This window comes from Lampris incognitus, chromosome 18 (assembly GCF_029633865.1).
Source record: "Lampris incognitus isolate fLamInc1 chromosome 18, fLamInc1.hap2, whole genome shotgun sequence".
In the NCBI taxonomy this organism is placed as follows: domain Eukaryota; kingdom Metazoa; phylum Chordata; class Actinopteri; order Lampriformes; family Lampridae; genus Lampris; species Lampris incognitus.
In genome coordinates, this window is record NC_079228.1 from 41,387,253 (window position 1) to 41,402,683 (window position 15,431).

The window sequence follows — 15,431 nt, forward strand, 5'->3', positions numbered from 1 at the left end:
GGTTCGAGTCCCGGGGTAGTCCAACCTCGGGGGTCGTCCCGGGTCGTCCTCTGTGTGGAGATTGCATGTTCTCCCCGTGTCTGTGTGGGTTTCCTCCGGGTGCTCCGGGTTCCTCCCACAGTCCAAAGACATGTAGGTCAGGTGACTCACTAGTAATTTGTCCCTGTGTGTGAATGTGTGTGTGTGTGTGTGGGGGGGGGGGGCCCTGTGATGGCCTGGTGGCCTGTCCAAGGTGTCTCCCCGCCTGCCGCCCAGTGACTGCTGGGATAGGCTCCAGCATCCCTGTGACCCTGAGAGCAGGATAGGCAGTTTGGATGACGGAATGGGGAAAAAAAAAGATAAGCTAAAATATATACCTAACAAAATTAACGAGCATCGTGTGGCAGTTAAGTCATTGTCTTTGTTTACCAAATATCAAAATATGCCTGTAGGGGGCCCAGGAATACAGTCCGCCCAGTGTAATCTACCCATATAATCCGGCTCTGGGCTATACTAAGACATTTGTTGGTTTTTCCTTTCATTTGTCGCCCATCTGTGTGTTGACATCATGCATGTGTGTGGTATGAGTTGATCAGACCAACGTTCCTGTCAGCATCTCGTGTGGATTACGGTCATGCCTGCAGGGATTAAGAGGTCACACCAGGAATTGAACCTATACTGTGGATCTGCTTCAACTCTGTCTATACTGGTATTGAGTAAATTAATAATGAACAATACCGAGGAAGTCATGGCTGAGTCATAAAATAAGTAAGTCCACATAAAGATGGTGTTGGGGGTGATAATAATGATGGGGGTAACAATATCGATGACAACGGCGATGCCAGCCAGGATAGGGACAACTGCGACACTCCCACCTCAGTTGGCAAACTCCGTGACTCCAAGTCTGTCCACACTAACATGGATAAATTTGGATTAATAGTTTGTTCTCTTCATCCACACTATTACTACTACTACTACTACTACTTTCAGCTGCTGCCGTTGGGGGTCGCCACAGCCATTTCTTCCATTTCTTCCTGTCCTCTGCATCTTCCTCTGTCACACCAGCCACCTGCATGTCCTCCCTCACCACATCCATAAACCTCCTCTTTGGCCTTCCTCTCCTCTTCCCCGGCAGCTCCATGTAGTAGTAGTAGTAGTAGTAGTAGTAGTAGTAGTAGTAGTAGTAGGTCTCACATGAACGGCAACTACGTAGCTTTTCAAAAGTGTTTGATTTTCATGTGACCAGCGTAAAGCTGCCAGTGTTATCCCAAAATCTTCAACCATCAGAAATTGTGAGCATGGTTAAAGACCCAGGACACCCACACAGGTTTTTGTTTGCTTAGCTGATCAGACCCCTGCTGATGTTGAGGTTGGGTGGAGCCATCTATGGTACAAGGTGAGGTCAGTGTCTACCATGTACTCATAAGAATCAATAGAAAAGATGTCCTTCCTAACAGGTTCAACAGAACTAACATAGGAGAGTCAAGGAGCTGTCAATCAAACACAGTACGTACACGCCCAGACAGACCAGAGAGGAGGTCTGATGACCCAACTCAACTGGGGAACACCTGTGTGTCCCGGGTCTTTTAGCAGCACAATCCAGGAGACGCCTCCAAGTGCGGTTTTAGACAAACTCGTGGATACCATGTTACTGTCTTCACATTTCAGTTTTGAGGTACGTTGAGCAGTGAGTTTGAGAAGAAGTCCAATAATGTGTCTTCTCTGGTTGTTTTCCCCTTTTCTCCCCAATTGTATCCGGCCAATTACCTCACTCATCCGAGCCAACCGGGTCTCTGCTCCGCCCCCTCTGCCGATCCGGGGAGGGCTGCAGACTACCACATGCCTCCTCCCATACATGTGGAGTCGCCAGCCGCTTCTTTTCACCTGACAGTGAGGAGTTTCACCAGGGGGACGTAGCACATGGGAGGATCATGCTATTCTCCCAGTTCCCCCTTCCCCCCAAACAGGCGCCCCAACCGACCAGAGGAGGCGCTAGTGCAGCGACCAGGACACATACCCACATCCGGCTCCCACCCGCAGATATGGCCAATTGTGTCTGTAGGGACGCCCGACCAAGCTGGAGGTAACACGGGGATTCAAACCGGCGATCCCCGTCTTGGTAGGCAACGGAATAGACCACCATGCTACCCGGACGCCCCACAACACAGTGACATTTCTGATAAACACTCCTTAGTAATGTGGATGTGATATCCAAACAGGTAGAGATAAATTCAGAAAATTGCATCTCTTTAGTGTAATGCAGCCTTTAAAACCTGGAAAAGACAACACTTATGTCCTACTACGATATTATGATAGCCAAAATCCCAGATGATGTCTAGTCTTATATCATGATATTGACATAATATTGATATATTGCCCAGCCCTAGAAACGTGTATTAATGATCGGTTAGGGAGAAGGTGTCTACCTTCTTTTGAGCGAAGCCAGGCTAAACTAAACGTTCAACATGCCTTCAAGCTGCATGCACAGATGTAAAGTAGATATCCATGAGTTTGTCTGACTTCAGGTAGGACAATAAATAGCTGCACTATCTTCCAAGGTCAGGGTAACGATCTGAGCGGGTGGTCGTCACTTAGCAATGCCATCTTGTGACAACCATGAGGTGGCGTTTTCTGAAGGTTCGGAACAACCATATGGTCACAATTTTCAACAGTCCCAGGTTTCAGTGTAACACTGGCTCAAGTGGCCTGCACATGACCAATTAGAAGAGACTTGAGTGGTTTGAGGTCGCGGATACAAGCGGCTGAACTGAGTTTCCTCTGTAGGGTGTCAGGGCTCAGCCTTAGGGTGAGGAGCTCGGACATCCGGAGGGAGCTCGGAGTAGAGCTGCTGCTCCTTCACATGGAAAGGAGTCAGTTGAGGTGGTTCAGGCATCTGATTAGGATGCCGCCTGGGCGCCTTCCTTCGGAGGTTTAACGGGCACAGCCAACTGGGAGGAGACCCTGGGGTAGACCCAGAACTCGCTGGAGGGACTACATGTCCATTCTGGCCTGGGAACGCCTTGGGATCCCCCAGGAGGAGCTGGAGGGTGTTGCTGGGGCGAGGGATGTCTGGAGTGCCCTACTTAGCTTGCTGCCACCGCGACCCGACCCCGGAGAAGTGGCTGATGATGAATGAATGAATTGAGTGTTTTTCTATTGTTTTGGTGTTTAAGTGTTGACTGCAAACTTTTCAAAGATAACCAGAACAACACTAGCATGTATGGAAAACTTTCAACCTGTTCTCGCTGTGAAAATGCTGTTTTCAAATTTCTCCAGATGAACGTAGCCTCAGTTTGTTCAGATGACTCTCAAACCAAATCTAACTTGCTTTTGTCTCCTTCTTCATTTCTTCTGTTCTAGGTGGTCAACCAGATGACAGAGGTCATGAGATCAGGCAGGGGTTAGCCATGTCCACCTAAACCCTCGGCGATAAACACAGATTGCTGAGACCGGAGGTAGATTGGGCTTATAATTCCTTTCACATCCCCAACCCCCACCCTAAGAAACGGAGAGGTAGGGGAGCAGCTTGAAGAACAGAAAGTGCCTTAAGAATAACAGTAATTGGACGAAGACGGCCGGGTGAGAGTAGCGGGGGAGAAAAATCCTCAGGAAGATTTAAAATGTTTATCTTCATCCCAGCTCGAGCCGAGATCAACTGTCAACATCCACGGGCTTCGTGACAGCAGGACAATCCTCTGTGGCGGGAAATACAAAGATGGAGTGGTTTTGTAGTACAGGTGACTAACTGGAGAGGAAGTGTGTGGACTCTGGCACCTGTCTAGGTCGTGTCACAGAGTAATTGCAAAACACACAAGGAGGGAGAGCTGGTCTCTGATCCCAGCATCCAAAAACTAAATCTGATGAACTTCTGACATTGTAATGGGAGACCGCACCAGTTTTAGGGGTTTACACTGAGGGAGAGGGCACTGAACCGAGCTGACCTTTGACCCACAAGTCCTGCATTACCCATCTGCCTCTCTCTCTCTCGCTCTCTCTCATCGCTGTTGATTAATTTCAGCCTGCTCATCTTTCTCTGCTGAACTCTGACCTTCATCATCCTCTCCTCTGCTTCGCCCCTCGTATGCCACCTCTTCTTGTCTCTCTTGCTCTCTGATATTTTTCCTCCTTCAGACAACAATAATCGCCTTTCTCACTCTTTCTCACTCTCTTTGCCAATCCCCCTTCCATCAATCCCACATCTCGCCCCCCCCCCATGTCCCACTCAGTCATCTTGCCTTGTGATGGAATCCCCTTCCCTCCTCTGATCCTCTGTTGTAATTGGTCGACCAAATTTGTCATAGTCTTTGAATTTTTTTTTTCTGTGTTTTTTTTTATTGGAGTCAACCTCACAATCAAACCCATGAACTCCCCATCATGCCCCTCTCTTGATTAGTGCCCCATTTTTTCCTCAGTCCTGTCATCCTCTCCCTCTCTCTCTCTCTCTCTCTCCCTCCCCCCTCACTTTTATCTCACCATCCAAGCGGCCCTGTCCACCACTCCACCAGCCAAGATGCTCGAGAAAATGTCCAGGCGTAACCGCTCCCTCCTGTCTCTGTCCCTCACCTCACTGGCTCTCAGCCTGTCCGTCTCGGCTTTCTGCACCTCCTATTGGTGCGAGGGGACTCACAAGGTGGTCAAGCCCCTCTGTCTGTCACCGGTCAAGATGAAGAACTGTGGGCAGAACAACAGCCAGCCGTACACCACAGGTAAGACGTCCGGGAACACCGTCAACACACCACGAGTTTGGAAAACGTGTCACCTGGTACTCATTCTGTAGTATAACAGTGGGACGATCCCATGTTTCAGAAATAGGATCAGCTAAAGGGTCCGATTCAAACAACGGTATGGTGCCCCCTGCTGAAACTACAGTTCATCGTCTCACCTCTGCAAAGCATGATTCATTGAACTAGATTTTTTTTTTCCTTGTTTCTTTTAACCTGGTTTCGTGTGTTTTACAGTGCAGCGCCCTGCATAATCCAGGCTTTGTTGCTAATCTCAGAACTTTGTATCTACAACTGTTATTTGGACTCGCTGGCCGCTGTCTTATCCTTCTCTGCTCTAAACCCATTTGTTCACATGTCATATTCAATTTTCGCTGTGTAGAAAAGCGTCAGATTAGTCTGAGAACAGTGTTTGTGCCGGGATTGCGTTACAGATCGTGATCCATCCAGTCGACAGCTTAAAGGTTTATGGGCGAGTTTCTTGGCTTTGGACGTATTCACAGAACAATGTCATATACCAAACAGCCAGTATATGATAAATATGTCACATTACTGTGAATATGTCCACTGCTATATATTTATCTAAAACACAGTACTGTGTCATATTCAAATATGTCACAGTGTTGTATCATATTCACAGTACTGTTGTGTCATATGACACGATAGTACTGTAAAAATGACACAGTAGTACTTTGATTATGTCAGATTACCGTGAATATGTCTGTTTTTCCATGCCGGTTGCCTTTATTTTGAGTAATATTGCATTAATAAATGTCTGCCCCGTCTTTCATCTACTCCCCCCCCCCCACCTTTCTCACTCTACCACTCTCTCTCTCTTTTCTACTTTACTCTCTTGCTCTACCTCCATCTCCCCTCTCTCTACCTTTCTCCCTCTCCACCTCCTCATCCCTCTCTCAGAGACCCCCACCCCAGACCCTAAGGCCCCGCCATCCAACGTGACCCTATCCCCGCTGCAGAAGGAGGAGCTGGCTCGGATCCGGAGGAAGCAGATGGCCAACGCTGTGCAGTACATCTGGGAGACGGGCGAGGACAAATACATGCTGCGCTACTTCCACACGGGCTTCTGGTTGTCCTGCGAGAAGCACAATGAAGGTGAGGCAGGAGTAACCGACCTCTATCAAAGGAACACACACACATCCATCCATTATCCAAGCTGCTTATCCCAATCGGGGTTGGGGGATGCTGGAGCCTATCCCAGCAGTCATTGGGCGGCAGGCGGGGAAACACCCTGGACAGGCCACCGGGCCATCACAGGGCCGACACACACATTCACACAAAATAGAATATTTTACCAAGGTAAGATCTCTTGAAACAATATAAATATTCTTAATTTTACAGTGATCTTCCTTTTTTTAAGAAGCCCTTCACTCTTTTATCCAGCCTTTATAGGAGAGGGGAGACTTTAACGGTCGGGAAACAACAGTTCCAGAGTTTCCGAGGCCCCTTTTAAATTGTAATTGAATAGAGGTTAACCACTTACGATGGTGCAGGTGTAAACAACCCTCCTGAAGATGCCTCGGGGACTGACTGTGATCCAGTCAGCGCTGGAGGTGGTCGAGGATGCATTGTGACACCACTTTTTATTAAGGCAGAAATCCAACTGAGTGTTCTGCTTACAGAAAGGTGTTTTCTTTCACACACATTCAAATTCCATCTGAGACCTTATCACAATCTGATCCTATTGAAATGCATACATATAAAACACTGTCCACTCTGATCCAGTCACATTCCACTCTTAATATACTGCAATGACATGGACCAGTAGTTCTCAACCAGGTCCTCAGGTACCACCAGTGCTGTTGGTATTCTACCACATAGTTCATCTCCTGGATTGTGACCTTGCTGTGGTGGAGAAGCTTGCGTGTACCAATGATCCCAAGAACTATGCCGTCCGGAGCTTGGCTCCTGGTAGGGTCACCCTAGGCGGATAGGTCAAGGGGGAGGTTCCAGATAAAGTGCAATCCAACAAAGACCTCAACAGCAGAACTGGCGGAAGATGTCAACAGGTCACAACGGCAGTGAAGGCGGATGAAGGCTGCAACAGAGGGTGGTCCCCAATCATCTTGGTTCTCCATGCCATTGGACTCTGGCCACCCGCGGCCAAGGACCGTGTGGTGACTGCAGGCACATCAACCTCGCCACGTAAAAAGCTGTCACGCGCAGGCTTCCTCCCATTCTGTGGCTCCAGGATCGGCCTCTACAACCCACCTGAGGACCCAGAGGGAGGACGGTCATACTCAACCCCAAGTGACTGCCGATGATGAGTTCATGACATTCACCTGCTGTTCCAGTTATTCCGGCCTCCAGTCAGGGAGGTTTTAGCTGGTAGAATAGAAAATCAGCAGTACTGGTGGTTACATGAGGACCTCATAGAGAACCCCCGAAACAGCTTTCTGGTTGGTGTTCTCTCTCTCTCAGCAACACGACATCCTGTCCTTAGACCCTCACTTCGGATAAGGAACAACTCCCTAAAAAAACCTTTAACAGGGAGAAAAAATAGGAAGAAACTTCAGGGAGAACAACGGAGGAGGATCTCTCTCCTAAGACGGACAGACATGCAATGGATGTTGTGTTTACACAATTTACAGAACACAACACTGAAAGAGGATAACACAATTATATACGAAGACTATGATGAGGAGGATGCCAAGCAGTGTCCAGGTGGCGACCACCATCACCATGGAGACCTGGGAGGAGGACAGACTGCATGTGCACACGGGAGACTCGCATCACGCCATTCACTTACGCAGGAGAGAAAGGAGAAGACATCATTCAGAGAGAGAGAAAAGACATTTGAGAGAAGAGAACAGTTTGCAATAATCTATAATCAATAATCTATACTCTATGATCTCGTCGGCAGAACAGTGGTTGGTAAATTCATTGAGACAGAAACCACCCTGCCATGCAGTACAGGTTGTGAAGCACTCAACTTAAAGACAACTAATTGTAGGATGAGTTTTAGGTTTGGATTTACGGGACTCAAAAGACTCTGACAGCAGCAGGCAAGATCGCCCCCTATTGATTCAATCTCGTCACCAACAACTACACTCCAGCTGCCAGACATACCATTTCTTTTTTTTTCTTCTTTCTTTTCTTTTTTCTCCCTTTTTCCCCCAAATTGAATCCAGCCAATCACCCCACTCTTCCGAGCCATCCCGGTCGCTGCTCCACCCCCTCTGCCGATCCCGGGAGGGCTGCAGACTACCACATGCCTCCTGCGATACATGTGGAGTCGCCAGCCGCTTCTTTTCACCTGACAGTGAGGAGTTTCACCAGGGGGACGCAGCACGTGGGAGGATCACACTATTACCCCCAGTTCCCCCTCCCCCCTCGAACAGGCTCCCTGATCGACATGAGGAGGTGCTAGTACAACAACCAGGACACATACCCACAGCCGGCTTCCCACCTGCAGACGCGGCCAATTGTGTCTGTAGGGATGCCCAACCAAGCCGGAGGTAACACGGGGATTCGAACCAGCGAGCTCCATGTTGGTAGGCAACATGGCATTCTAACTGTCAGATACAAATATGAAAATAAATAACGAGCACAAAGAACATTACCTATGTGTATGAGAGAAAATACAACACATTTTTAATAGCAGAAACATATAAAATAGCCGGTCTCTACCATACAATACCTAACATTGTTCAAAAATATCCACAGTAGGGCGTCTGGGTAGCGTAGCGGTCTATTCTGTTGCCTACCAACACGGGGATCGCCGGTTTGAATCCCCGTGTTACCTCTAGCTTGGTCGGGCGTCCCTAGAGACACAATTGGCCGTGTCTGCAGGTGGGAAGCCGGATGTGGGTATGTGTCCTGGTCGCTGCACTAGCGCCTCCTCTGGTCGGTTGGAGTGCCTGTTCGGGGGGGAGGGGGAACGAGGGGCGGGGATAGCGTGATCCTCCCACGTGCTACATCCCCTGGGGGAAACTCCTCACTGTCAGGTGAAAAGAAGCGGCTGGTGACTCCACATGTATCGGAGGAGGCATGTGGTAGTCTGCAGCCCTCCCCGGATCGGCAGAGGGGGTGGAGCAGAGACCGGGACGGCTCGGAAGGGTGGGGTAATTGGCCGGATACAATTAGGGAGAAAAAGAGGGGGGGGGGAGCCACACAAAAAACAAACAAACCACAGTATAGAATATCACAGTGAGTAATAATGTACCGTCTATGAAGTTGCCACCACAACATGTTGTCTCTGTGATAAAAAGAGGTCCCTATAAGCGAATAGCAGCCGGGAGTATGTGCTGAATGCTGGCAGTAGAAAAACATCCATGCTGACCAGATTTTCTAAATCCCAAACCGGGACCCTAAAAAGTGTACCGCACGTTGGTGCACATGCATATGCATGCACTCACAAGCTTGTCTGTCTGGCCAGACATGATACGTTGAAGCATTTTTATCCCCTCCCACCAAAAAAAGATACAGATATTTGTCGGGACTCGGGACACCCAGCTTGAAACCGGGACAGTCCCGGACAAACCGGGATGTCTGGTCACCCTAATGCTGCGCACTCATGGATGTTGGAAATCAAAGATTCTTCAGTCAAGAATTCAGCCACACCACTTTTTTGGCTTCATAACCAGATTGATTTATTGTGACTCTTCCACACCCACCATCACTTTCATGTCAACAGTACCACTGTCAGAGTCGGTAGCAGAGGTGAGAAGACACGATTCTAAGTCAACATCTTCTAGATGAGGAGCCCAGTGTCATGTAACATTTAGGTAGCTCAAAAATCCTTCTATCCCCTTGACAGCTATGTTAGTAAGCCAAATATTCTGTCCAAGTGCCGTGTGTGTGTGTGTGTGTGTGTGTGTGTGTGAGGGAGAGAGAGGTGGTCTCAGGATGGTAATGACGGTACTGTTTTCTGATTGGTCCTCCAGGGGATGACCAGGAAGAGAAGTGTCGGAGCTTCATCGAGCTGACGCCAGGAGAGACACAAGGTTGGTAAAACTTGATTATCAGTAACCCCCCCCCCATTTCTTTTCTTATTCAGGGGTCATATTCATAAATATCTATGAGCATGTGGGTATACATAGTATTTATAGTGGGTATTTATTGAGGTATAAAGTTGATCAGCCACAGCATGAAGATATGGGAAAGAGTAATAGAAGCTAGGTTAAGAGGAGAGGTGGTGATCAGCAGCAGCAATATGGTTTCATGCCATGAAAGAGCACCGCAGATGTGATGTTTGCTTTGAGAATGTTGGTGGAGAAGTATAGAGAAGGCCAGAAAGAGTTACATTGTGTCTTTGTGGATTTAGAGAAAGCATACGACAGAGTGCCGAGAGAGGAGGTGTGGTATTGTATGAGGAAGTCGGGAGTTGCAGAGAAGTATATAGGAGTGGTGCAGGATACGTATGAGGGAAGTGTGACAGTGGTGAGATGTGTGGTTGGAATGACGGATGGGTTCAAGGTGGAGGTGGGATTACATCAAGGATCGGCTCTGAGCCCTTTCTTGTTTGTAGTGGTGATGGACAGGTTGATGGAAGAGATCAGGCAGAAGTCTCCATGGACTATGATGTTTGCAGATGACATTGTGATCTGTAGTGAGAGTAGGGTGCAGCTTGAGGAGAGCCTGGAGAGGTGGAGGTATGCACTGGAGAGAAGAGGAATGAAAGTCAGTAGGAGCAAGACGGAATACCTATTCGCGAATGAGAGGGAGGACAGTGGAATGGTCAGGATGCAAGGAGTGGAGGTGATGAAGGCATGTGAGTTTAAATACTTGGGGGTCAACTGTCCACAGTAACAGAGAGTGCAGAAGAGAGGTGAAGAAGAGAGTGCAGGCAGGGTGGAGTGGGTGGAGAAGAGTGTCAGGAGTGATTTGTGACAGAAGGGTACCAGCAAGAGTTAAAGGGAAGGTTTACAAGATGGTAGTGAGACCAGCTATGTTATATGGTTTGGAGACAGTGGCACTGATGAGAAGACAGGAGAAGGAGCTGGAGGTGGCAGAGTTGAAGATGATAAGATTTTCATTGGGAGTGATGAAGAAGGACAATCAGGAATCAGGATCACTTTATTTGTCATTTCACTTCATGCACTTGCGTACATGAAATGAAATGCCGTTTCCCCCAGCCCACAGCAGCACAGCACAAAGACAAAAACACATCCAAAAACTACAAGAACACACATACCCAAACTAACACACACATCCAAACTAAACAAAAAATCACTGTCCAAGGGAACGAACGCCAGCCAGGATGAATGTCAGGACCGCCGGTCTGCATGAGCTAGCAGTTAACTTCGCCCGCCCCGCTTCCACGTCCTGGACAGGATTAGGAACGAGTATATTAGAGGGACAGCTCAGGTTGGACGGTTTGGAGACAAAGCAAGAGAGACAAGATTGAGATGGTGTGGACATGTGTGGAGGAGAGATGCTGGGTATACTGGGAGAAGGATGCTGAAGATGGAGCTGCCAGGGAAGAGGAGAAGAGGAAGGACAAAGAGGAGGTTTATGGATGTGGTGAGGGAGGACATGCAGGTGACTGGTGTGACAGAAGATGCAGAAGACAGGAAGAGATGGAAACGGATGATGCACTGTGGCGCCCCCTAACGGGAGCAGCCGAAAGTAGTAGTAATAGTAGTAGTAGTATGAGCATGTGGGTGTCTGTATATATGCACATATATATATATGTGTGTGTGTGTGTGTGTGTGTGTGGGTGCATGCTTATGCACTGTGTTTGAGTATGATGTGGTTATGAGCAGAGATCTGTATATTACTCAGTTACATTCATCTATTTATGTGACATTATGGATTCATATGAGTGTGGTCCTTCTGATACCCGTATCTACTGATGTTAGCTTTAGCTTATTCTTTTGTTTCCCCTATTGTAGTGTTATTTTCTGTTAATAGGATTTACACCCATGAAAGAATCAATAAAATACAAATCACAAAAGATAGACCAGTTATACCTCCAAGCATGCAAGTATCCATCCGTCCATCCATTCATTATCTGTACCCTCTTTTATGCAGTTCAGAGTTGCAGGGATGCCCCCTGAAAAGTAATCTGCATGACAGTGTGTTATCTCTCATTACACCAGGATTAGATTGGATTGAAACGTGACTATTTCAGGTCTTCCAAGCAGCAGAGAAGTAAGATAAGTTTTAATTTGTAAATTGTAATTGTGTAAATATGTCCAACAGTGTATTTCACTGCCAGTGTGGGAGGATGGCGGCACAAGTTCACATTTGCAGCGGCCTCACCCAGTGCCGTCCATGCAGTGTCTTTGTCCACATCTCAGTTTGTGTCTTGGTTTGCTGGCTGGGAGAGCTGGTGCTGGATCGGCAGGGGGAGCTTGGTCCGCTGCATCCCGTGGGTCCAGGGACCACGGCCCTGCCTGGAGCTGCACCCAGTGAGGAAACACCGAGGGTGGTCTGACAGGACGTGGAAGCGGGGCAGGCTAAGCTAACTGCTAGCCCATGCAGACCGCTGTTCCGACAGTCATCCTGATGTTCACTCGATGTGCATGGATAGCGACTTGCCAGTCATATGGAGGTGTGCATGGTTACATCTAGCTCTCTCTCTCTCCCCTTCTTTTTCTCCCTCTCTCTCACCCAGGTGTTCTGTGGCTGTCGGTGGTCAGTGAGTTTATGTACATTGGCCTGTTGGCCATGGGCTTCCTGCTGATGTGCGTGGAGGTGATTTGTCTCTGTGCCAAGAGGGAGATGAACGCTCTCAAGATCAACGCCTTTGCCGCCATGTGCACGGTGCTGTCAGGTGACAGCAACATACTTTATACTGCTTTGCTGTGAGAGGGGAAAAGTCACTTTACAGATTTACATGCAAACCAACATCGTTTCTAGTATTTTTTATCGCTGCTGTATTTGAGATAATAACTTATCCATGAAATCAAGTCAGTTTTATTTGTATCGCCCAATATCACAAATTACAAATTTGCTTCGAGGGGCTTTACAGCAACACAACATCCTGTCCTTAGAACCTCGCATCGGATAAGGAACAACTCCCTAAAAACCCTTTAACGGGGAGAAAAAACAGGAAGACAGCTCGAGGAGAGCAGTAGAGGAGGATGTCTCTCCCAAGACGGACAGACGTTTGATGAAGTTGAATGTCCAGTGACTGATTTTTAGCATCTCATGTTAATGGTCATTGCTGTGTCAGACTTTCTGAAGGGCCAAATCTGGAAGACTGAATTAGTTTGGAAAAAGCAAGCAGATATGACAGGACAAGCTGGTCGAAGACCTTTACCGCCAGATGGAACAACGTGGATCAGGTTCAGCCGGGGGTTTTGGTTTGTTCCTGCTGACTCATTCATTTTGAATGGAGCTCTGACTCTCACCTTCCCAACACCTACACAGGACTCAACAACTGAAATAAAAGCAACAATATCAGGCATGCTGTACTATACCTAGGAGAGAATGCAGTGTAGTCCGTTTGTCGTCAAACGCGTTCAGAGTTAAATTATTTCTAGTGTTTGATCCCGACAGTAAACACTAAATTAAGTCTATTAAACTCGTTTGTGATGCTTATTCTTTCTCTCATATTTAACTAAATGTCTCTCTACTCTTACTCTCAATTATTCACCTTGATTCTATGATTCTGTCTGTCTGCCTGTTTGTCACTGTATGTCTGTCCCTCTGTCTGTCTGTCTGTCCCTTTGTCTGTCTGTCTGTGTCTCTCTCTGTCTGTCTGTCTGTCTCTGTCCGTTTGTCTGTCCCTTTGTCTGTCTGTTTTTCTGTCTGTCTGTCCGTCATTCTGTCTGTCCGTCTGTCTGTCTATCTGCATGTATGTCTGTCTGTGTGTCTGTTTGTCCATCTGTCCCTCTGTCTGTCTGTCCCTCTGTCTGTCTGTCTGTCTGTCCGTCTGTCCCTTGGTCTGTCTGTCTGTTTATCTGTCTGTTTGTCCGTCTGTCCATCTGCCTGTCTGTCCATTTGTCCCTCTGTCCGTCCGTCCATCTGTCTCTCTGTCTATTTGTCTGTCTGTCCGTCTATCTGTCCCTCTGTCTGCCCCTCTGTCTATCTGTCCATCTGCCTATGTGTCTGTCCCTCTGTCTGACTGACTGTCTGTCTGTCCTTCTGTCTGTCTGGCAGGTATGATGGGGATGGTAGCCCATATGATGTACACCACAGTATTTCAGATGACTGTTAGTATTGGACCAAAAGACTGGAGGCCTCAGACCTGGGACTACGGCTGGTCGTTCGCGTAAGTTCCTGTACTCAGTTATGATGTAGTGTTTTTCACACTTTCTGTCCCACATCCATCTGAATCTAATGGAAACCCTCCCCTCTTTGGTACACAGCATCCTTCACTTCAGTCGTGTGACAGAGCCGCTGGTTTGGGGTTATACATTCATGTGTTGTGTGTTCAGAGTACTCAGATGTTGATAGTTCATACGACTAATCATAAAGCTCCGGCAAAGTGTGGGTCCACTAGGAAATATAAGTTATGATCAACGTCGGTACCACGAGCCCTTTAAATCGAAAGGAAGAGTGTACTGGTATCCACTCTTCCTGGCTCTTATTCCCTCCTCCTGGAGACGTGAGCAGAATCAGGAGGCGATACGGCTTGACTTCCTCATTACTCTGAAATCTCTGCCAATGATGACGCTGGCGGGTACATTTTGGACGTGTCCACAGCGCTCCCTAGTGACACAGCTTGATAAAACAGAAATATGGCTAATCTGATATATGGAGATAAAGATGAAAAATGGCAAAGTTCTCTGGTACAAGAGTCAGTCGATTCAGAGTGGGGTTTATGTTTTTCAAAATGGCGCATGCTTCATTTAAAACAAAACTGCTCTCATCTCTCCTACCCCCCCCCCAACCCCCGAACCCACCCCCAATCTCCAACCCGACTCCTCCCCTCGTGTCTCCAGCATGGCATGGCTGTCGTTCAGCTGCTGCATGGCTGCCGCCGTCGCCACCCTCAACTCCTACACCAAGACCATCATTGAGATGAAGCACCGCGCCCGCATGAGGCTGGAGGAGGCCCGGGCCGCTGCACATGCCCCCTCCTACGAGGAGGTGGTGCAGATTGCTGCCACGGCTGGTGGCAGTGCTGGAGGACCCGGCGTCTACTCCGTCAGCCAGCTGATCCAGCTGGGCCAGCAGGGGGCTCTCATTGACCCACTGTGGCCCCGGGGGGTGGGGCCTGCTGTGGGGCCGCTGGTGTGTGGCGCTGGGGGGGCCCTGCTTGTCGGCGGAGGAGGCATAGGTGTTGGAGGAGGTGCCGGGGTAGGAGCAGTGGGAGGGATGGGGGCAGTCGAAGGCGGAATGGGGGCAGTTGGTGTTGGAGGGGGGATGGGGGGAATCGGCGGGATAGGTGTGGTTGGGGGGTGCAGGTTGGTGGACCCCCACGGAGTGGTGGTGATGGAGGGATGTGGGACAGAGGGGTGCGAGGACTGCGAGAGAGAGATGGATGAAATCGATTATGCACTGCAGGAGGAGAGAGAGGACTCGCTGTGCTGAGAGACAGAGTTGCAGACAGACTGAGTGTGAGTGTGTGAGCGGCCTTGGAGGACCGGATCATGGTATGTGTAAAGTGTTAGTGAGACGGGCTTTACCGGAACCTGGAAACTCTAACAGCATCCCGGCGTGGCAAAACATGACTGATTCAGTTCCAAAGACCAGCAGGCTGAAATCTGTCCTTTAACCGGAGGAATGTCAAGGGTTCCAGATCCAAAACCGCTCTGCGGCACAATTCACCATGACGTCCATCTGGACAGACGCCTCTTGACTGCTGCCAAACTGAGT

The 15,431-nt window shown here is 48.6% G+C and overlaps 1 protein-coding gene across 1 annotated transcript; it reads left to right on the forward strand.

Moving 5' to 3' along the window:
* The first annotated feature begins 4,471 nt into the window (after positions 1-4,471).
* On the forward strand, positions 4,472-15,146 carry si:ch211-232m10.6 (uncharacterized protein LOC572203 homolog). The gene is made up of 6 exons (XM_056298740.1): positions 4,472-4,685; positions 5,619-5,813; positions 9,605-9,664; positions 12,280-12,438; positions 13,770-13,881; positions 14,555-15,146. The coding sequence occupies exons 1-6, from the start codon at positions 4,490-4,492 to the stop codon at positions 15,144-15,146; spliced, it is 1,314 nt and encodes a 437-aa protein (XP_056154715.1). The 5' UTR covers positions 4,472-4,489.
* The last annotated feature ends 285 nt before the right edge of the window (positions 15,147-15,431 follow it).

Coding starts and splice junctions, on each gene's coding strand:
- si:ch211-232m10.6 (XM_056298740.1), top strand. CDS start 4,490: ATGCTCGAGAAAATGTCCAGGCGTAACCGCTCCCTCCTGTCTCTGTCC. Junction 4,686..5,618: donor CAGCCAGCCGTACACCACAG/GTAAGACGTCCG, acceptor TCCCTCTCTCAG/AGACCCCCACCCCAGACCCT. Junction 13,882..14,554: donor GACTACGGCTGGTCGTTCGC/GTAAGTTCCTGT, acceptor TCGTGTCTCCAG/CATGGCATGGCTGTCGTTCA.